Genomic DNA, 24019 nt, shown 5'->3' with positions numbered 1-24019 from the left:
TTATACTAAAAAATAAAGATGTTACTTCCAAGAAAGATCTTAGCGTAGTAGTTTTTAAGAAAAAATAAGCTAAATTTGACCAGTTATTTCTTTTTATTGTTATACTTATTAGTTTGAAAATACTGAATTAACAACTTCATAAATTATTAAGTCTACTGTGGAATGAAAATCATGCAAATTCAACTGGCAAATAACACTTAACTGTTATTTTTTGAAGGAAAATATGGCCTAATATGAAATAAAATTGAAATCAGGCAGTTTTTAAATCAATATAGGATTAAATTTTCAAACTTTTCTTTTCCTGTCATTGCTTTATATTATGTCTTTAAAACTGCTTATGTTAGCATTGTGGGGAAAGCTAGGGTCTTAAATGTGAAGTTTTAAGTTTAATGAAGAGATGGAGGCTCGTAACTTTCTAAATTTCCTAACTCGTGAAATAATATTGACATCAAAAATATAATAAAAAATCTGAAGAAGTAAAATAAACCAAAAAGTGTTGAGATTAGTTGTCAGCAGAAGACCGGTTAGAAAGAAAGTTGCCTTCTAGGTCAAGAGAAGCCTTGGCCAGAATGAAGAAGTTAGCTAGAGCCCAGTCCCTATCACTTATATTATGAAAAGACAATGTGAGACCAAGTAGGGCAGATCACCTGGTATGTAGAAATGTGGATCCTAAAAAACAAGAATTTGCCAGTAAGTTTCCATTATTATCATGCCTCCTCTTGACTGCCCACATGGTCCACCTGTGAGGATGTGGTATGTAAATGGAATGGGTTTATTTGTGTATCCCTTTATTCAGCATACAATTATTGAGTGCCCACTGTGTCCAGGCACTGTGTTAGGTGCTTCTTACACAGTAAGTTTCAACTAGCTTCTGCCTAGCTTCTAAGAACTTCCACCGTATGACCTTCATTAACCAATTCTTTTCCATCATTCTCCAATACTCATCTTTTCTCACGGAAGCCTGTCTCGTTTAAATTTAGTTGCAAATCAAGTTCCTTCTTTCTTACCTCTCTGTTGCTGTTCCACCTACTTAGACTTCTCCTCCTTTTCCACTTTCGAACTGCTGGTCTTCAAGGCCTCTTCATGCAACCTTCCATGAGCAATCTAGTTTCCCCTCTCCCCATCCATCTTGCTTATTTCTTCAACTTGTAACATCTGTATGCATAATTCTGCATTTTGCCTTTGAAGTCTTTAGGTAGGGATTATGTGTTATATTCGTGTTTTAACAACAACAAAAATCACAATATATAGAATCAGATTGTTTTGAATCTGCCACATACAAGCTTTGCAGCCTGTTTGTAGGGTGATTGGCAAATATAAGTGCTATGTACCCATTAGTTCTTAAAACTTTCATCAAATTATTTAGCACAGTGCTGAGGAATATTAGATACACTGAATTTCTTCACTGAGGAAATACAAATAAACCTTAGTTGCTTTGTGAAACCTAACATTATAATTTAGGACTTCTGTTTTTTAGTGTGGTATAATCTCTGGTGAGTTAAAAATAAACCCCGCTAACATAACGGTATATCATGTAAACATTACCTGTGACATTGCAAGTGAATAATATAGACCTTGTTTTGCCATTAGTTCAGCATGTGTTCCTTTTTCCACCACCACCCCATCTTTTATGGTCACAATCAGATCTGCACTTCGAATAGTGGAAAGTCGGTGTGCTACTACAATTGTAGTCCGACCTTTGCTTGCCTAAGGAAATAAGCATAAAAAATAAGTATAAATTAGTAGAAATAAGAAATTCTCCAATATTCCAGAAGATTACTTGTCATCTTTTAAATATCAAAGAATCTTATCTTTCATATAGAAATTTGGAAACATTAACAGGTTAGAAAGGCCAAAAGAAATTAAAGTAAAAAGAAAGTCAGGAAGTTAATAAGATTCCAAATTGGTAGATTTACAAAATGGTAGTATCTTAGAACTAGGAAGGAAACTAAAAACCATTTAATCTGAGCCACCTCACAACTGTCTGGCTATTAATTAATAAAAATAACTAAGTAACTTAAATTCACTATTTCTCATTTTCTTCATATTTACAATGGGGATGTTACTTAACTCGTTGGGTACAGATATGTTTTTAACTTTTTTACAAGTATCATATATATATGGAAAAGTACACACCATTGCACAGACCATTGCACTTTTACAAACTGAATACATTCAGATACATAGTACTCAGATTAAGAAACCATTGTACAATGTTGCACAGACCATTGCACTTTTACAAACTGAATACATTCAGATACATAGTACTCAGATTAAGAAACAGATCATTACTAGCACCCTGAAACCCTCTCAGGCTCTCTTCCAATCACTTTACTGCTCACCCACACCAATGGTAACCACTATCCTGACTTCTAACAAAACGTTCTTTTTTTTTTTTGGTATTTTATGTAAATGGAATCATGTACTATATACCCTTCTATGTCTGGGCATTTTTGTTTAACATTATGTTTTTGAGATTCATCTATTTTATTGTATATAATTGTTGATCATTCATTCTTATTACTGAATAGTATTCTATTGTGTGAATATACCACAATTTATTTATGCATTCTGCTCTTTTTTGCCAAACAGATTTTCAAAGTGGTTGTCCTGATTTATAAACCTCCAAAAGTGCAGGAGAATTTTGGTTACTCTATATTCTCGATGACACTTGATCTTGGTACTTTGTTTGTTTGGTAGGTAAGTACTATCATATTGTGCCTTTTACTTGCATTTACCTAAAGACTGATAACACTGAACAACTTTTCATATAGTTAGTGACAATCTGGATTTTCTCTCTAGTGAACTATAGGTTTTCACTCATTTTTCTATTGGAACTGTCTTTTTCTTACCAACTTTCAGGAGTTGTTTATATATTCTATATATGAGGGCTTTGTTATATACTATATTTTACAATTATTTTTTTCCTTCTAACCAGTGTCTTTTGATAAACATAATTTAAAAATTTTAATGGAGTCCAACTAATCAACTTTTCTCTTACAATTTGTGGTTTTTGTGTCCTGTTTAAGAAATCTTTACCTACACCAATGCTGTGTGGATGTTTTTATATCTTTTATCTTACAATCTTTATCATTTCACTTTTTATATATTTGGTCTATAATTCAATGAAAATTGATTTTCGTGTGATGTCAAGTAGGAGTCAGTGCATATAGTATTAGCCCCTTATCCAAGGTTTTGCTTTCTGTGGTTTCAGTCACCCCCAGTCAACTATGGTTTGAAAATATTAAATGGAAAATTCAAGAAAAAACAATGCAAAAGACATTTTGAGAGACTATATTCATATAACTTTTATTATAGTATATTGTTATAATTGTTCTTTTTTATTATTAGCTTTTGTTGTTAATCTCTTATTGTGCCTAATTTATAAATTAAACTTTATCATAGGTATGTATGTATAGGAAAAAACAGTATATATAGTGTTTGGTATTATCCACAGTTTCAGGCATCCATTGGGGGCCTTGGAAAATATTCCCTGCAGATAAGTGGATGACTGTATGCTTAACCAATTGTCCTAGCATCATTTTTTGAAAAGAACATCTATTCTCCATTGCACTGCAGTGCTGTCTTTGTCATTAAATCAGGTGACCATTATTTTGTGTCTATTTTTGTATTCTGTATACTGTTCTCAGTTTGTCTATTATTGCACCAATACTACATTGTCTTAACTACCATAGATTTAAAATAGGCCTTAATATCCATTAATCTAAATCTTTAAGCTTTATTGCTCCTCTATAAGATGGTCTTGACTATGTAGTTTTTGTAAATGCCTAGCGCCATAACTGATACTTTTGGCACACAATAGGCACACTAAAATTTTTCTGGGTATTTAAGAACTGACAGCTAATATTATTACTATTAACACTACAGTATTGGTATATTACTGACATTTACTTTTATTGTTCTTATTTTTATTCTTATCTATTACAGAGAAGGAAACTGGAGCTCAAAAGTTAAGAGGCTTGCTCAAAACTTCATTTAGTCATGGGAAGGACTGGTACTAGAATCCGGCATGGTGTTCTCCATTCTCTGAAAAAGGTCTCTCTATTGCAGTAGGTATTCTTGATGAAGCAGAGTAGTATTTCTTTCAAACTCTTCTATTCCAAATCTATAACAGAAGGAAACTTCTCAAATCAATGGTGATTAAGATTAAATAATAATGTGGAAACATATTTATGACAAAATCTTATATGGAAAATGCAGGAAAATGTATGAATCTGTTATCACTATGTTAAAAATATATCCATAGAAAAAGGCACCTATATATACATATATCAGAATATTAATAGTACCTATATTTAATTACTGGGCCTGTAGGTTATACTCTTCTTGCCTTAGTTTTCTCAATTTTATTTAATGTACATGTATTTTATTTTTGTTTAAAAACAAGAAAGCTAAAATACTTTGAAAAAGTATGTTCTATTTTTAATAGCTTTTGTTCCTATGAGTAGCACACACACACACACACACACACATATATATATATATACACACATACAAGCAACAAATAGATGTTATTATGAAAAACTGAAAATAGTTACGCTTATGATTGAAGGTTTTTTATTATTATTTTTATAATACTTTAAATAAAAAAAGGAGAAAACTATATTCTGATATATTTGGCTTATGTTAAATTGATTAAAGTATCATTCCAACTGGGACACTTGAGTGGGACAAAAAGGGTAAACTGGAACTTTGTCAGGACAACTGGGAGATATGGTCATGTAATTATAACTTAAAACCTTCTGAATTCATGGTCTAGGGTCAGGAAAGTGAAAGAGGAATCATATATCACTCAGTTTACAAATGGCAATAGAGAGGCAGTTACCATTTAAATTGGGTGTTCTATCTGGACTTTAATTGTTAAAATTACTTAGGTAAATAGGACTGTGGATGGAGACACTATAACTCATCAAAACTAGGCTTCTACATTAGGCAGATATTATAATTAATTTTTGTTTCTGAAACATACTCATCTGTAAATGTCATACACGTATAGTTATATCAGGAATATATACATACATATATATATATTCAATATATTATATACATATACCTAGCCGATAAGTGTCTGTACGTGTGTATGTATGCATGCACATTAGGAATGAGGAATAATGCCTAAAGTTCAGAAGTGAGGCTAGGTCACTATAGTAGAGTCAGTTTAAAATTCTTCTGAGTTGTGGTGGCAGTAAAGAGACCATTGATTGACTGGACCAGTTTCATGGGCATATGAACTGTGCAATCACTCAAAGCCCCATGCTTAGAAGGGTCCCGCTGTTGGCTTAATGCTCTGCTGCTATCTAATAATTTTTAATAAGTTTTGAACAAGAAGCCCACATTTTCATTTTCCACTGGGCTCCACAGACTATGTGACTGGCCCTGAACACTGGTAAAGGTAAAAAGTTTCCATGCAGGTGTACCAAGCATGGATATTAGGAGAGTCCTCTAAACAGGCGAATAATAATAATTGTTTTAAAAAGGATAGTTTAACATCTATCCAAGGCAGGGTCCCTTCTTGTCATGACCTCAATAACATTCTAATTATCAGACTCAAATTATTATTCGAAGCAGCTAAATTTATTTTATATTTAACCTATATCTCTTGTCACATAGAATAGGTAGAATAGTTATTTCTGCCCTCTCCAGCACTACCTGTGTTTCAGACCTCTTTTCTAGAAACATGAGATAATCAAATAATATGACTGGCACAAACATTTCCCTTGATTTTTTTTTTTAGTTTGAAAGCAGATCATTACATTACATGAATAGCTAAGTAATTTTTGTAAACAACAAAGAAGATTAATGATATAGCAATGGATTCCACAAATTTCAATAAAAACTTATATTATAGTTTGCTCTGACATATATAATGATGAATGTAGCTCTTAATGTACTACATGCTAACCAAGCATGAATTGTAAACAATCTCAAATATAGACTATAGAGTATATCATGTTTATAAAAGAAAATCTAATTTTTAATAATTTCATCATTTATGTTCTCCGGAGTCACAATTCCTAGGTTTGAATCTTGTTTCTGTCAATTTCTAGATTTGCGATCTTACACTCCTTACCTAACCTCCCTGAGTCTAGTTTTCTCATTTGTTAAATGAGGAAAATTATGCTACCTATATTTTGAGGTTATTGTAAAGATTAATGTTCTTAGTACTATGTCTTGTACATGGAAAGTTTATAGTCAATAATAGCTTTTACACCATTAATTAAATATCTTCAAGCTGCATACCCTCAACTATTTACTGAGGGCGATTCGAAAGATAAGTTAAGGTTTAAGCCCTTGAGAGAGCTAATAAAGGAGGCAGAAAAATAATTATAACATAAAAATATTACAGGGGCACGGAAGTGATTAACTGTCTAGTTGAAAAGAAAAAGATTGCCAAAATCGATGATTTTGAGTAGAGTCTTAGTGAATAGATAAAAGTTTGCCATGTGGGAAAAAGAGAGGGGGGACAATTATAATAGAGGCTATAGCAAGACCAGGAAGTTGGTCCCAAAAGAACATGGCATTATGGAGAATACTGAGGTTCGCATGTAGCAGAAATTGTGGAAAACGGAAGTTTTGGGGCTAGAAATAGAATTTAGGTCTAGTTCATGTAAAGCAACGCTAAGGAGTATTTCTTCTGTAAGGAATAGAATTTACCAGAGGTTTCTGAACAGGGGAATAGTGTACATAAATAAAATTTGTTCTTTAAAAATTACCTATCATTGTTTATATATAGATATAGAACTTTTAAGGTCTTTTTTCAGCACTTGGATTCTATTTTTTTGTACAGGCTGATCTTATCACATTTTTGAGATTTAAGAGGCTGTAAAATAATCAAGGTAAAAATGATTGATGCTGTAATAAATAACTATAGACATAATAGTTTGAACTGTTTTTATTGCTTTTTTTCTCTTTTTACTCAAGACAACTGAATATGTATATAAATTTTAATTTCAGATGATGCATCACTAGTCAGTTTTGTTATCTTTAAAAAAGAAGTAGGAAGGCCATAGAAATTGTCATCCATCAATAAGCCAAACAGTATTACAGGTTAATTATTAACTACTGATGAAAAAAACAATTCTTAATTTTGAGAATATCTTATATTTTAAAAAATATTAGAGTTCGAAAGGTTCCATAACTAACATTTCTCTATTGGGTTTTGCTTACATAGTCCCGTGAGCCGATGGGGAAAACATGCTTATTTCCCTCTGAGGGAAGCTGAAGTTCAGATAAGTTAAGCTAGTGATGCCAGTCCACATAGCAGGAAGGTAGGTGACAATGGTGAAACACAACTCAGGTCCTTTTAATACTCAAAGTCTACAAACTGTGCCGTATCTTTGTGAGATGTCTTCCTGTCAATGTGACTAAAGCCCTTTGCATTGACTGCTTCTAATGCCTTACAAATTTTCTCTTCCTGTACCTTATACCAGCACTGAGGGCAGGCTTTTATGCAAGTGTACACTTTTGTAACAGTTTTATACATGAACAAAGTAGACCTATTTAAATCCCTTCTGTTGAAATGCAGATAATGGTGAGAATTACCGATCCCTAATAGTGATCTTAAAATACTGAGCATACATAAGAAAGAGCCATTTTTGATTCTATAACATACATTTCATTTAAATAATGTTTATAAACTATACCACTAATATTTTTATGTATGATTTCAAAATGAAAAAAATGAGTGATTTCTAAATTTTTTAAAAAACAAAAAATTAAGAATATTGGAAAAGGTTAATACCAAAGCAGTGCCTCAAAAAATGAGGAGTCAATTGTGTAAAATAAAAGATTCTGCTTTCAACCAACATGGAATGTGAAGGATAAGATTTCTCTTCCCACCCGAAACCAAGAAAATGACTGGAAAAATATATGGAAAAATGTTTTTCAAAACACTGAACATTATTAGGCAATGAAGCATGGCGATCCAGAGATACATGGAACACAAAAGGTGAGTACTCCATCACTACTAAATCATAAATGTGGCCTAAAACTGATGTACTAGCCATAGGAAACAAACAAACAAAAAAATCAGCACTAATTGTTTCAGACTTAAAACATAGAAGGGATTTTGGAAGCAAGGTCTCCTAGAAAATTGATCAAAGAAATTTGAGGTAATGCTTTGTCTTTTAGCAAGAATTACTGTAAAGATAAGAGAAGTAATGCAATCTACTCCACTGTCTTTTTCAGATGCTTCAAAGTAAGTGTGGTAGATTTTCAATATGGCTTTGTTGCTATTATTTCTTCTAGAAAGTACTATTTCCTAGCATCTCCTCTCCTCCTTCACAGTTTATACAAAACTAAAAGCCAAACAATTAGGTATTTGACCAAAGAAATGTCAACAGGAAGACAGGTCTCCACTTGACACTTTGCTGGCATTTTTCAGATTACTTCACAATTCCATGCACAACCATAAATCACCAGGTAATTAGCTTGGACTTTGAAATAGAGGGTGCTTTAAAACATTGCTAGGCAGAATTGCTAGGGCAGAGATAAGGGCCTAAAGAGACCAGCTAGCTTCTCATCAGTGGTGGTAATGGGCCTTGAATAAAGGTGGGCAACAGGAAAAGAAAGAACTATGCAAAGCTGTGAGCATTTGAGAGGGCCTGCATTTGACTGCTGGGTCAATTAACACGGATAATATACTTTCCGGAGAAGCCTGTAAACTCAGAGTTTTAGTATCCCACAGCAAGTGTGGGGTGGGAAACCTATGAGAACGCAAGTTCCCACTGACTGCCAGTTAGAAGTTTGCCTCAGGAAGACTGGGCCCATTGATGATATATGCTTGATGATGCAGTCCTATGGTCTTCAAACTCTTTCTTTTTAAGCTGAAAAATCCTTTCATCAAATGAAAGTGCATGTGGAAACTTGATATATTTAAATAAACCATACAGATTAATGGGTAGCTGTTCTGTTTAAATTGAGAGTGGGGGAATCCTACCTGCTCATCCACCCCACCACCTCGCCTTTTTTCCACTCCTCAAGAGGCTCCTTGAAAACCCTAGTCCCCAAGTGCTCCAAGAATACAGTCTGAAAAACCTCTCACTACTCTTATGAATTTCCACCTCCTTTAGCTCCGAAATTTTAGCTGACCATCTGCTATAAGGTCTCTATGGTAGTTACATGGAAAATACAGGCTTTCTGGTATCTTAACTACTCAGTAAGATGTTGAAAGCCAGGTGGCTTGGCATTCTTCTGAGCCAACACTGGTTCCATAGCTGAACAATGTGAAATTACTGTCAGGTCTCTCCACCTGTCCAAGAATGCTATCTCTTTTGTAAAATGGGATGACAAATAGCAAAATATCAGGCACTTAGAAGCCTGATATTTCGCTCCTCAACCCCTTTTTTTCATTTTGCAGGAATCTACTCATGTGAATATATACGCTTAGGATAAGAGCCTTTATAAAGGGAAACACATTTAATATCTAACTCTTTGCTGAGATGAGGCCATGTGTACTACCTAATTAGTAACGAGGAATAATACTCTATAGTACAATGGTTTCTTTCTATAGCCTGAAATCTCTTCATTCTCACTTGTAAATAAGTTATCAAGTTAGTAATTGGAAACAATAAAATTATTTAGTCATTTAATATTTTTGTCCTTTATTTAACTTTATTAATAAGCTAATATTTGTGGATAAAGTTACAAAAAGTAAATGATGAAGTGGTGGGTAAGAAGAGAAAAATGTTACAGTATTAGCTCATCCTTCTTCTAAGAGGCAATAATATTTTACCTACACCAAAATGCCGACCAATAAATAATACATTACAGATGTCTTATTTAGTAGCAATTAGAAAAAAATCAATATCTTATATAGGAATTTTCCTTATTTGTGGGGGAGGAAAAACAAGAATAATTCAAATCAGAAATCACTTATTAAATCAAATCAGAAGTATCTTAGTGATTTTTACAGAAATCACTAAGATACTTATCCATATCATAGAAAAATATTTTACTATATTTTAAGGCTTTTTATTATATTTTTAAGACTTTGAAATGTCCTGCTAAGTAAAATGATGTAAATTCATTTGCAAAAGAAAAATATAGTATCTATATATATACATAATGGGATTAAAATAAGCAGCTTAAGAGGATAAAAATGAGTCTATTATAAGCCTACATGAGAGCCTCAATTTGGGGTATGGTTTGACTTTCTTTCCCAAGAGGGCAGTATGGTTTTGGAAAGAGGTTATATTTTTTTTAAAAAAAATTCTGTTAAATATGTATAACATAAAATTGACCATTCTAACCATTTTTAAGGGTATAGTACTCCAGGATCTGAGAGGCTAATTCTTTCCGTATCACTATTCTTTTATACTCAGGCTTAGATTGTTATTCTTTTCGTGTGTGTATGGTAAAATACACATAAAATTTTAACATATTTCTAAGTGTACAATTAAGTGGCATTAAGTACATTCACATTGTTGTACATTCATCACCACTACCATCTTCAGAACTCTTTCTTCATCCCATACTGAAACTCTGTGCCCTTTAAACCATAACTCTCCATTCTCCTTTCTCTCAGCCCCAGGTAACCTCTGTTTTACTTTCTGTCTATGAATTTGACTATTCTAGGTGTCTCAGATAAGTGTGAACGTACAATATTTGTCTTTTTGCATCTGCCTTGTTATTTCAGTCAGTATAATGTCCTCAAGTTTCATTCATGTTGTAGCATGAGTCAGAATTTCCTTCCTTTTGAAGACCAAGTACTGCTCCATTGTATATATATATATACAGAATTTTGTTTATCCACTCACCTGTTGGTGGACATTTGGGTTGTTTCTACCTTTTGGTTATTGTGAATGATGCTACTGTGAACACTGATGTACAGATATTTGCTTGAGTCCCTGCTTTCAGTTTTGGGGGGTAGATATCCAGAAATGAAATTGCTGGATCATGTAGTAATTCTATGTTTAATAAGAAGCTAGTTTTGAAGAGTGATCTAGATTCAGACTTAGCTTCAGTCCCTAGCAGATGTACAGTCTCGATGCAGTATACCATGATGGTTACGTGAACGAATTAGAGGGTTGACAGTCTGGTCCAGGTACTGGCTTCACTGTTGCCCAACTGTTACTCAGCCTCCCTGCGCTTCAGTGTGCACTTCGGCAAAGTAGGAGAATTAATGTTCTTATCTCATTGGGTGGGTGGGTTCTTGTAAAGATTAGCTATTATTATCCATTTATTACTTTATTTCAACTAAAATAACAATTTATAAATGGTTTCAGGGGGCCTATGAATTTGTGTACAGTGTGTTTATAGATTTTCCCGAAGAGTTACAGTGGTTTATTTTTCCCTTTCTTGGTCAGATTCTCAGGGGGCCCTGACCTATTGAAGGGGAAGAAGCACTACCCTAAAAGAAATTAGTGGCCTATAATTTAACACCAAGCCTTACACATGTGAGTTTGGTTAAGCAGGTTTATAAAATGTCCCATGATCCTTGGGGAATGAGGTAGTTATTCTCTATGTTATCTTTGTTTTCTTGGCTAAATTCCAGCCAAGGAAATCCCCTTGCAAAAATCCCCTTTCTGTTCCCAATTATTACAGTGTTGCTACAAAAAAGAAAAAGAGAAAAAGAAAAAAGAAAAAAAGTTCCAGAGAGCAAGATATTTAACTGACGTAGATATACCAAAATATGTATGAGTGTGTACGTGCAATAATTAACCTAACTTCAATTTTGGAGAACCACTTTTTAGGGCTTAATAAAGTAACCTACGGCTTACTGTAATATACCAATTTTCTTATTGTTCAGTTTTCCAAGTAGTGTAAATATAATGTAAGGGGCCTCAGAAGAAGAGCAACAGAATGCATCATACTGGTTAAGAACGGTGCTGATAAAGAAAAGCCCATGAGGGTTGCAACAAAAGCAGTTCTGTCTCTTCAAAGAATAAAACTGTGATAGAAACACTTCCCTCATAATTAGCAAAGGGCCTTTTTAAAGGTTCCCCATTGATGTGGTGTAGCTGAACCTTCCTTAATAATAATTATTACTTAGATTTGCATACCACCTTTAACATTTCAAAGAGCTTTCACAGGCTTTATTCCAAAATGCGAGTGGGCTTCCTCTGCTTCCCCAGAGACCTACAGATGTTCACTGCCATGCCTCCTCTTAGCAGGACAGCCTGGAAGCCTGCTACATTGGCGTGCCACATTCACACCACAGCACAGTGCACCCCATTGCCTGTGCAATAAATCTTTATCCACTGACTCTAGAATCTCCTCTTTAATGACATTAATGAAGCAAAACTAGTTTTTAGCAAGCTTAAATTAAGAAATCCAGAAAAGAGCACTTCAGGCCTTGGAACTGTTCTGTATCACACTCATCCAAAATCCATTCAAAAAATATTTATTGGCTATTAAGGGCCAGGTATTATTCTAGTGCTGGGGACACTGCAGTTAATCACTCAAAGCCTTTGCCACCAGAGAGCTGACATTCCAGTGGAGAGAGACAACAAAATAAAAAAATACACACATAGTAAGCTAGCTGATTAAAAGTGTTATGGCATATTTCAAGAGCAGCCAATGTAGGGGAGAGTGGTGGGATTTGAGGTTCCAGAAAAAGTTTGGCACCTAACTCCAGAGATCCTTGTAGCTTTCTGTAAGGAAGTTGGCTTTTATTTAGAGTGAAGAGTGAGATAAGGAGCCACCGGAAGATCTAAGCAGAAGCATGAGATGATCAAATTTACATTTTAACAGTATCCCCCTGATGCTGTGTTGAGAACAGACTGAATGAAGAGGGCATGGACTGAAGCAGGGAGTTGGCTACGGCAAAAATCCAAGTGAGGACAAGAGTCATAGTGCCTGCATGTCCCTTTTTAATCAAAACCCACCCCCTGCCCCAGGAAACTACTGATTTGATTATTAAAAAATAACTATAGATTAGTTTCACGGGTTCTAGAACTTCATATAAAAAGACAAGGGGGTAATGGAGAGAAGAGGTTGTGAGGAATATGTGAAGGCTGGGCATGGAGAGAGGTGGATGCACCAGTAAGAAGGAATACATTTTACTATTCCCTCTTTGATTGGTTAGTGGCTTATGTGATATTTTGAGCTGTAAAAATCTGCTAACTGTTGTGAGTTAGGCTGTGTCATGCAGTCTAAGATTTATTTGACAGATGAGCAGAAATGAGACTTGCTGGATGCCCTACCTACTTAGGTAGGGATCTCTCTGAAGGCTTGATTTCACAAGCTACATGGTGGGTGTACAGGACTCATGGAACTGGGTTTTCATTACCTTGTCTATATTTTAACTCTCTCCTTTGCCATGAGTTGAGTTGTTTCTCAATAAACTGAGGCATATATAATTAATCGAATTTACTGTGCTACTTATCACTCCATTTGTTACCATTTACTCTCCTCCCCACAAAAGACCAGTAAACACTACTTAAAGCACTTTCACACCTATACATTTCTACAATATTTAATCCCTTACTTTATAAACTGAAAAACAATAACAGTAAATAAATTTTTTTAAAAAACTTTAAATTTCCCCATAATTCTGCTACACAACTGTTATTATTTTTGCATATGTTGCTTTCATTTTTGTTCACGTGTATACCTATTTTATATAATTAGAATCATAATTTACATTTTTTTGCATTCATGTCTTTTCATTTGATATTGATTTCATTTTAACCAGTAGGAAAAAAACCTTTACATATTAGTTTATCATATCGCCAAGCAACTGTTTATTTTAAAAGTCTGAACGAGTTTTCATCGCTTGAAATGATTAAAATATTGCATGACAAGACAATGGGAACAATATTTAACCTTTAAACAACTCCGGAGCCTATTATGATATCTTTCCAAAAATCTTATACACGTATATCAATTACAGCTCAATAAAACTGGAAAAAATCTTATATAACTTAAGAGATAGTTATGTTAAGTGTAATCATTTTTAGCACATTCAAACCCTGAGTAACTAAACATCACTATTTTAAAACACAATTTGAGGGCATTCTATAGGTAGAGCCTTGCCCTAGACATTAAGTATAAAAAAGTGACTAAAGCATCAGCCACGCTCTTGAGGGTGTCATTGTTTCTTCTCCACCCAAATGAAGCAAATTAGCAAAGTGTCCATGAAAAACATAGATTTTTCATATCACTTGTTTATTTTACAAAAATAAGAAATATCATGTGTAACATGTGACACATGAGTTGGAAACAAGGGTGAAGTACTTACACAATCTGATTTACACTAACTAATGAGCAGTGGGCACTCGGCTGCCAGTATCCATTTCTGGTTCCACAAAGCCAGTATTTAAAAAGAAAAGTGTGTATTTCTTAGAAAAACAATAGTACATTTTTAAACAAACTCAAAGTAAAATATGTCATTAAGCCTTCTGAAGGCTCTGGAGGCCATGATTAAAAATAAGCTTTGGCCACTGAGAATAGTATTTGATGGTTTTATACCACTGCTGTCAACCACTCTCCCAGATGCAGTGCAATTTGGTAAAGGGTCATGACTGCACCGTGGCCATGAAACATGTGCAGCTGCCTGCAGTGAGCAGGAGGTCAGTGTGACGTCTGAGGGCCCAGGACCTTTGGGGGAGGATGGTTCAAGTTCAGGTCAAACCACACCACATGCTTCTCTTACTTGAGGTGAAATTAAGTTAAAATGAATACTCTGCAGTTGCTCTAAAGTAGAAAAGTATTCAGAGATGAGAATCCCACAAGTGCTTATGGAAAAGGCAAAGGTGGATGTAGCTAGAGTCACAACGGTGGTAGTGGTGTGGGGTTACTATGGGGAGATGAAAATTGCAGACCCACTGGAACGATGTATATATGGGATGATTGCTTAGATATCATCCATACTTTTAGCACCAATGATAGCATCTTCTTCTCTTCACCAAATCACTTCCTATAACTATCACATGCACCCATATATTAAGGAGGGCTTTAAACTTAATAAATAATTGACTATAGAGCTATACTTTCTTGTATTTAAAAACAATGCTGAACCAGGAATACGAAAGTAAGAAATGTGCCTGCTTACTTACCTTCTCCAGTGCAGCTTGGACAACTGATTCACTTTCTGTATCTAAAGCAGATGTAGCCTCATCTAAGATCAGAATCTTTGGGTTACGAACTAAAGCTCGAGCAATCGCGATTCTCTGTTTCTGTCCTCCACTCATTTGAGCTCCTTTTTCCCCTACCAAGGTATTACATTTCTAATGAAAAATAGGAAAGAGCACAGAAACAGAAGGTGGCATGATCAAATGATTAGAAAAGAAAATGACAAATAATCATTTATGTTTTAATACCAGCTTAATAACTACCTCAGTCTGGCTGATTTTGACCTTTGATTTGTTCTTTGTAAAAATAAACAACTATTTTAAAAAAAGAATCTAGTGAAGAGAGGACCTAAAAAAAATTTGACTAGGGCTAAAAAAATGAGAACATATGTTAATCAAGAATTTTTAGAAAGATTAATAATAATTTGAACCAATTTTCAAAGTTTTTAAAATATTTTTAGAATACACCGATATCTTTAAAAGAAAACTGTAATACAAACATATATTAACTACTATTCCTGGATATTCTGAAAAATAGTATGAAAATATTACTGCAAAAACAAACTTCCCTCAAAACTTTTTTCAATTTTGAGAGACTTTTTGTGTCTTCTTTTACTATTATTTTTTTTTTTCATAGCATCTTTAACAATGTAGATATTTTTATATAGCTTAGGTTGGAGGTAACTTCTAGAACTAATGAAGGATGGTTAGTAATATTCTATTGGATTAAGTCCCTGATCCAAAGTTCATTTCTTCAAGGACGTAAATTTAAATATTCTTTCAAAACCTTTAATTTCTAGAGTGTAATCTTCAAATTTATAAATCTTATTGAGGAATAATTTAATAATTATGCATCTATAAACATTATACACCCATAAACATTATGTACTCAATAAAATGCACCTATTTTAAGGATACAGTTCTATGAGTTTTGACAAATGTGTATACCTATACCATCACAACCCCAACAAAGATATAAAACATTTCCATCAATCTATAAAGTTTCCTCATGACCCTTTCTAGTCAACCCACATCCTGCCTAAGGATGACACTGATTTGATTTTAATCACTAGAAATTAATTTAATTAGTTCTAGAACTTCATATGAATGGAATTATACAGTGTATAATTTTTAAAAGACTTTTTAAAAGACAGTTTTAGGCTCAAAGCAAAATTGAGAGGAAGGTAAAGAGATTTCCCATATATCCCCTAGCCCACACATGCATAGATGCTCTCATTTTCAATATCCCCCACCAGAGCTGTACATTTGTTACAACTGATGAATCTACATTGACACATCATAATCACCCAAAGTCCACAGCTTACATTAGAATTCACTCTGGGTGTTGTATATTCTATGATTTTGGACAAATGTATAATTACTTGTATCCATCATTAGAGTATCATACAGAGTACTTTCACTGACCTAAAAAATTCTCTGTGCTCTACCTATTCATCCCTCCCATTTCCCCAACCTCTGGCAACCACTAATCTTTACTCTCTCCATAGTTTTGCCTTTTTCAGAATGTCATATAGTTTATACAGTATCTAGTCTTTTCAAACTGGCTTCTTTCACTTAGTAATATACATTTAAGATTTCTTCGCATCTTTTCATAGCTTGAAAGCTCATTTCTTTTTAGTGCTGAGTAATATTCCATTGTCTGGAGGTACCACAGATTATCCATTAACTTACTGAAGGACATCTTGGTTGCTTCCAAGCTTTGGCAATTATGAATAAAGCTGCTGTGAACATCTGTGTGCAAGTTTTGTGTACATATATGTTTTTAATTCCTTTGAGTAAACACTAAGGAGCACTATAGCTGGATAATACGGTAAGAATATATTTAGTTTTGTTAAGAAACTACCAAACCATCTCTAAAATGGCTATACCATTTTGCATTCCCACCAGCAATATCCTTGCATCATTAGTTGGATACATGCGCGCGTGCACCTACACCCACACACATCTAGTACCATTTGTTGAATAAGAGTTCCTGCTGCTTCACATCTTTGCCAGCATGTGGTGTTGGTGTTGCTAGTGTTCTGGATATTGGCCATTCTAAATTGAGTGTAGTGGTATCTCATTGTTTTAATTTGCATTTCCCTAATGACAAATGATGTGAAGCATCTTTTCATATGCTTATTGTCATCTGTATATCTTCTAAGTTGTCAAATTTACAGGCATAGCTTTGTTAGTAGTACTCCTTTTAATGTCTTTGGGGTCGATAGTGATGTACCTTTTTTCTGTCCTAGTATTGGTAGTTTCTCTTCTTTTTTGATGTTTCTTCATCATCCTTGTTATAGTTTTACTGATTTTATTGATCTTTTCAAGGAACTAGATTTTGGTTTCAGTGATTGCTTCTAATGGTTTTCCATTTCTGATTTTACTGGTTGTACTCTAATCTTTATTATTTCCTTCCTTATGCTTGTTTGGGGTTTAATTTACTCTTTTCACTCTAGGTTCTCATCTTAGTTTACAGGTTTTAGGCCTTTTTTTCTAAAATAAGCATTTAATGCTGTAAGTTTCTCTTAAGGCAGTGCTTTAACTGTATCCCACAACTGTTGATACACTGCATTTTCAGTTTTATTTCATTCAAATAGTTTTTAATTTTCCTTGAAACTTCTTTGAGCCATAGAATATTTAGAAGTGGGTTATTTAATTTTCCAGTATTTGTGGATTTTCCAGATATATTTCTGTTATTGATTTCTATGATTTAATTCTATTATGGTCTGAGAACATATTTTATATGTTTTCTTTGAAATTGCAAAGGTTTTAATTTTTATTATTAATGGCCCGAAGTATTGTTTATCTCAGTGAACATTCCATGTGCACTCGGGAAGAATTTATTCTGCTGTTTTGGGGTAGAGTATTCTATAAATGTCAGTTAGATCTAGTTGATTGATAATATTGTTCTGGTCATCTATATCTTTGCTCATTTTCTGCCTATTTGTTTCACGGAATACTGAAGAGTTCAACGAAAACCGTGGATTTGTTTATTCCTCTTTTCAAATTTTTGCCACATGCATTTTGAAGCTTTTCTGAAATTCATAAACATTTAGATTGTGTTTTCTTGCCTGTAGATCATAGTTTCCTATTTCTTTGCATGTCTAGTTATTGTAGAATATATACTGAATTCTGTGTGTGATATGTTGGAGAGATTCTGAATTTGAAACAATGAATTTTGAAAAAATGTTGATTTTTGTTCTAGTAAGCAATTCAAATACTGACTTATCATCCTGAAATTGTGTAATCTTGGTTTCATGCTTTGCTGGGGTGAATCTGAAGAAAGTCTTGAAACTTGGCAGGACCCAATCTCCAGGTTCTGTTTTCTTTGAGGATCCTGTCCTGGCTTGGTTTTAGGATTTGTTAGGGCAGGTCTAGAGTCAGCCTTACTCTAAGGTGTGGTCTTTACTCCTAAGATGTAGCTTTTATTGGTGTCTCAGCTATATGCCTGAGGTATTAAAAGGTATTAATGTGATTTCTCCACTCTGGCTGGGCCATGTCCATCATCCTGCTTGACTTCTAGTATCTCTGTTCTACTCTCAGCTTTGTAGCAGCTGATCTCTGGGAGGCCTTGGGTAGTCAGTCCTCAGAAAAAGATTCCCAAGAGATGCCTACATGGACTTCTGCCTCCCAGCTCAACTCCACAGCTCTCTCATTGCTTCTCCTTTTGCTTACACTGACTTGAAATTCTCTCTCTGCCTTTCACCTCAGTGGGACTGCTATGTTCTGTCTGGATTCCAGTTTACAGAGACGTAGTTAAAAATTTGTTCCTAGACAGAATGCTATAAATTCACGAGCTTCCTTCCTCTCAGGTATCACAATTCTGTGCCACCTTTCATCCAATGCCTATAAACAATTGTCCTGTGCCTCATATATTTTACCAGTTTTATGGTTGTTAACAGGAAAAGGACAGCAAGTATCAGTTAATCCTTATATATTAATTAAAAAATATATGTATATTGTAAAAGTACCATAAAAGTAATGATATTTATTTTTGAGCATAACTTTTACTAATTTTTCACCCATATAAATTAACCACTTTTGGAATTTTTATTTATTATTGTGTTTATTCTTATATTTCTGGAATTTAGTTTCCATCATCATAAGCCAGTCTCTCTCTCTTTTTGGGGGGGAGCAGAGGGGAGGAAAAATGAAATCTTATTTATTTTTTAAAACTACTAGAAAAATGTATCATAGTCCTGAAATGGCAGACAGATTATATTATCATTTCAAGTAATAAACTGGTAAAAAGACAACAAGGTCCTTATCAAAATGGTAAGGTGCCAGAACTGGACAGGAACACTGCATGTTGCAAAGGCCCCAGGCTAAAGCGCTGTTTGGTAATGGGGGGCTGCCCCTCTTTTGCTCTAAAGGAGCCACAGCTCACCTCTGAGTTGCTTACTTTTTTTGCCTTGACTTTTTTATCACCAAGGAATTGTCTCAGTGGAGTTGTTATTTCAGAGCACTAAGTAAGTAATGCTGGATTTAAGTTTCATTCCTGAAAACCAGTTTTTTTCCCAAATCCAGTACTTCATAACTCTCTTAATTAAGCAGCCAACAGTTCTTTTTTTTTACTGTTAATTCCTGGATACTGGGATGCAGCATAATAAAAACTCTCTTTTCCTTCAAAGGAAAGTGTCACTGTAAGATTGTCCTGTCACTCTGCTGTAGATGGCCTCAGGACCCATCATGGTAGCCAATGAGAGGGAAGGTCTGCATCCCATACCCAGTATGACATTGCCTCTTAGGTTTTTGGAGGGTCTCCAGGCTGAAAGATGTAATGTGTGAGAATTTTAAGAAATGCACATCCACATCTTGATGGCAGAAACAGATATCCAAATGAACCTTTCAAAATTCTTATTCAAACTACCTCTCCGAACTCCACATCTTAAATCAACTTCATCCTCTGTATATAAAACAAAACCAAGCAAAGCAAAAGACCTAGGAAACTTTTTCCCCTTCTAAATTAATGACCTCATAGATTTTGTTTTACAGTTTATAAAAAATGGTGTGGTAATGATAAACCAATATCTTTAATTTGTTCTTTGGATCATATCTTTAGGATTTCACTATTTTATTTATAGCAAAGGACTTTTTGCGTAAATATTGGACTTTTAGTAAAAGCAAGTAGTAGCTCACATGGTATAATTTAAGAGGCACCAGAAAGCTCCCTAATTCCAGTGGGAAACTGAAGATCATCGGTGTTTTGAGGAAAGGAAGTCATTATAAGTGTCAAAACGTCAAAGAAAGAGTCTGTGTTTTCCCAAACCATAATGCAAAGAATGACCTCAAGCCTTTAATAATTTTGCTGTCCTAATTATGATCCTAAATAATGGGGATAGGAGGTAATTACTAGCATAACAAAAGTTCTTTTTTTAAAGCAAAACAAAAGTAAGAACAAAATTACTATGACCCAACAAGTGGAGTTTTAAAATATATCCATTAAAATAAGAATTTTATCTTTTAATTTCAAATCTCATTCTTTCATTTTTCAAAGAGTGCTCCCACAACAATTGCAGGTGATACTGATGAACAAATCTTTGAGAAATGTAAATAAATGGTTTTACAGCTATTAATTCCAAATACCCATTAGGATCAGATGTGTTCTACTACCAAGAATTTTAGTTTATTACATCCCTTTCCAAGTATAATTTTACATTTCTTGTCCAATATTAGCTCTGTGTGCTTCTAAAAATGATCTTAGTTTTCCTTTTGCCTTACCACAGAACCAATCTGAATATCCTGTGTGACATTTCCACTCCTAGCCACAAGATGGCCTTGAAAATCAACATTTTTGCAGATATTTCTCAGCTTGGACAGATGATTTTGTCTCATATAATCTTTGTTATATTTTAACATATCCATCATTTTTTTCTTTTCTGTTTACAATGAGAACCAATTAGAACTAAGTATGATTTTTAAAATTTACCTTACAATGATGCATTTCTTCTTTTGGTTGTTACTAAGCTTTCTCATTTATGGATGTTTCATCTAGGATAACCCCCAAATTAATCGCACCCCCTACTCTGTAGAAGTTACTGTTTTGTTACTTCATTTTGGAATACTGTAGTGCTTTAGTTCTTAGCTAAAGACATAGCCACACAGTGTACTTACATTGGGAAACTCCATTATAAAATCATAAGCATTTGCTTCCTTTGCTGCTTTCTCAATCTCTTCATTGGTCACACCATCTCGTCCATATTTAATATTGTTATTAATAGTAGTTCCAAACAAAACAGGCTCTTGGCTTACTACTCCAATATGTTCTCGATAATGCTGCACATTTAAAGTTCTGATGTCGTTCCCATCCACTGTGATCTGCCAATCCATAGGAATGAATCACATTGTGATGCCTTTCATTGCATTGGGTTTAGAGTCTTTTCTACTAGTCCAAAACATAAGCTGAGAAGCAGGGTATTTCAGGAATCAAAGACTGACTATATTTTGATAGAATGTTTATAGCATTTATATTGTTGAGACTTTTTCTGGTAGATGAGAACCAACAAAATCTCAAAAAAATTGGGTTAAGATCTTGCCACGTCACCTAAATGTCTTTACTCTAAGACTCACAAATCAGGTATTATAAATATACCCTAGAAGCCACAAATGTTACCACATAGACGCATGTAACAAACTTCAGTTTTGTTAAGACTGTGATCTCTGCATTTATTCTAGGAAATATTCTTCTGTGCTTCTCTTCAACACCCACTTCCCTGCAAAAGGCAAGAGTGTCTTCTATTCATTGCTATATATAATACTAAATGGATGCTGTCTTCTCCACAGATAGTGCCATTACCCATTACCTCAACATATTCCAATACAGAAACAAATGTTTAATAATTATAACTCAGAGTCTCACCAACTCTGGTATTCTGTGTGGGCATGGGTATTCTATGCAACTGTTTTATATATGGAATGGTTATCCAAAAATTTATTTGTTCAATATTAGCATAGATATATAAGTCTAGGATACTCTAAATGTAGACATAAGAAGTCAAATTTAAGTAAAAACAGGCTATAGGAGAGTAACAGTTGGAAGTTTGAAGAGAATCATTAAGAATTATGCTTTTTGTAATGATCATAATCTCATTCTCTCTGCCCTGTACAAGGGTGAGAAAGTTAAGTGCACCATTATAGATGACAGGAAAAAAATGAGAGAGTGTATTCTCTATAGATATCATTCTTCTGGGATGTTTTGAGAAACTGAAAATCTTGGTAAATTCTGGATACTACAAATTACTATTATTTTTCTCCACAGCATTTAATACCTTCTAACTGGCTATATAACTTACTTATTCTATTTGTCTGTCTCTATTTATTAGAATGTAAACTTGATGAGGGCAGAGGTTTTTATGCTTTGTTCACCAGTATATGCCCAGCACCTAGAATAGCGCCTGGTACATAGTAGGTGCTCAATAAATATTTGTTGAATAAATGAATATACAGGAAAGAAAACAATAAAGTTTCTCTCCCAGCTCCACTGTTAAAAATTAAGTCGACATAGCTGTAAGATCTTTGTAGTAGGTGGCATTTCCAAACCTCATTGTGTGGACTGTGCATAATTTCGCTAGGTGCACTTACAAAGCCGTCGTCAGGATCATATAACCTCTGCAGAAGTTGGACTGCTGTACTCTTCCCACTGCCGTTGGGGCCAACCAAGGCTACTGTCTCTCCAGACTTAATTTTGAGATTCAGACCTTTCAGAATCTATTGGAATGTATGTGAAGAAATTCCATAAAACTAGGATAAGTGAGAATATGATTGACATATTTTCAGAAATTTAATGTAATTAACATAAAATAAATTATATGTAATAATATAATGTAATAATATAAAATAAATTCTTTTGCGGTACCTAAAAACAAATTTAAATATTGTTACGTTTGTTTCATATACATGTATAACAATAACCTACATAATTTTGGAAAATAATCATAAAAGAATCTCTCATCATCTCTCTATATAAAGAGGAAATCAAAATTAAGAGTACTCATTGAATATTAACGAGCCACAGCAAACTGTTTATATTTTCAGCTGAAATACATATATGAATTTCACAACTACCTTTTAATTTGCAACAACTGATGAAATCTTGCCTTGTATCTTTGTGAGTTATTTAAGGAAATTCTTTCTTAGAGTATATTTAACATTGTTGCAAATTATATTCCAAAGTAGAACAATGGTCAAAACTCCAATGTCACCACAAAAACAAACAGTCAAACAAACAAAATAAAAGGCAAAAACAAAACAAAACAAAAAAACAACTCCTCAGGAACTCCTATTAATGGGATTCCACCAATAGAAACTCTCCCTCTTCTAGCTGTGGATCCCAGGAGACATTTCAAACTGGAGTTTGCTACCGGCATTTAGTGTCCCAGGGAACAGCAATGTGAGAGAAACCTCACAAATAATTACCCTCCCCAAATGACAATAGCAATCCTGATGAGAAACTCTCACCTATCTTTGCTTGCATTTGTATGTATTCAGCTCCAAGTATAGGAATCTTTCCTTGGATTCTCTCACTTTGATCTCTCCTTTTGTAAAGAAACAGACTCTTTAAATAGCCAAACATAAAAGCTTCAAAGGGCTAAGCAGAGGAAAACTCTCTAAAGGAGGTGAGAAATTGGGGACCCCCAGTGGGAATACCTCCTCTCCCACCTGCTCTTTTACTCTAGAGTGATTTCTGTTTTGTTTATTTAAAGTGGGTGGTGGACTTTTTAAAAAAATTATTCATTCTTCGGCTTAACAAAAAGGGCTATGTTTCAAAAGTTCATTTAAAAAATAGTTGTTTAAAACCCAGAGAGCACTTTACTATGCAAAATAATAGCACAACTGGTGCTTAAGTTTCCAGGAAGCCAACCCAAGTGTGGTTGCAAAATGGAGTCGAAATACTCTATGTTAAGAAAAATGGTAGAAGACAACCCTATTGCAAGGACGGTAATTAAATAACAAGAAATTTGAAAAAAATCAAGAGCTTTGAA

At 34.1% G+C, this 24019-nt stretch overlaps 1 protein-coding gene across 1 annotated transcript in view; it reads right to left on the bottom strand.

The window, feature by feature from the left end:
- The window catches only part of ABCB5 (ATP binding cassette subfamily B member 5), an 83602-nt gene that overhangs the window by 39854 nt on the left and 19729 nt on the right, over positions 1 to 24019 (bottom strand). The window contains exons 11-14 of the mRNA XM_006911977.2: positions 22620 to 22745; positions 21153 to 21356; positions 15021 to 15191; positions 1546 to 1707 (exon numbers count right to left, since the gene is read on the bottom strand). Of these exons, the coding sequence (XP_006912039.1) occupies positions 1546 to 1707; positions 15021 to 15191; positions 21153 to 21356; positions 22620 to 22745 (663 nt within the window). The remainder of the gene's footprint in view (positions 1 to 1545; positions 1708 to 15020; positions 15192 to 21152; positions 21357 to 22619; positions 22746 to 24019) is intronic.

This window comes from Pteropus alecto, unplaced genomic scaffold, assembly GCF_000325575.1.
Source record: "Pteropus alecto unplaced genomic scaffold, ASM32557v1 scaffold21, whole genome shotgun sequence".
NCBI classification, from domain to species: domain Eukaryota; kingdom Metazoa; phylum Chordata; class Mammalia; order Chiroptera; family Pteropodidae; genus Pteropus; species Pteropus alecto.
The sequence above is the reverse complement of the archived record's forward strand: the minus strand, read 5'-3'. Positions and strand labels throughout refer to the sequence as shown.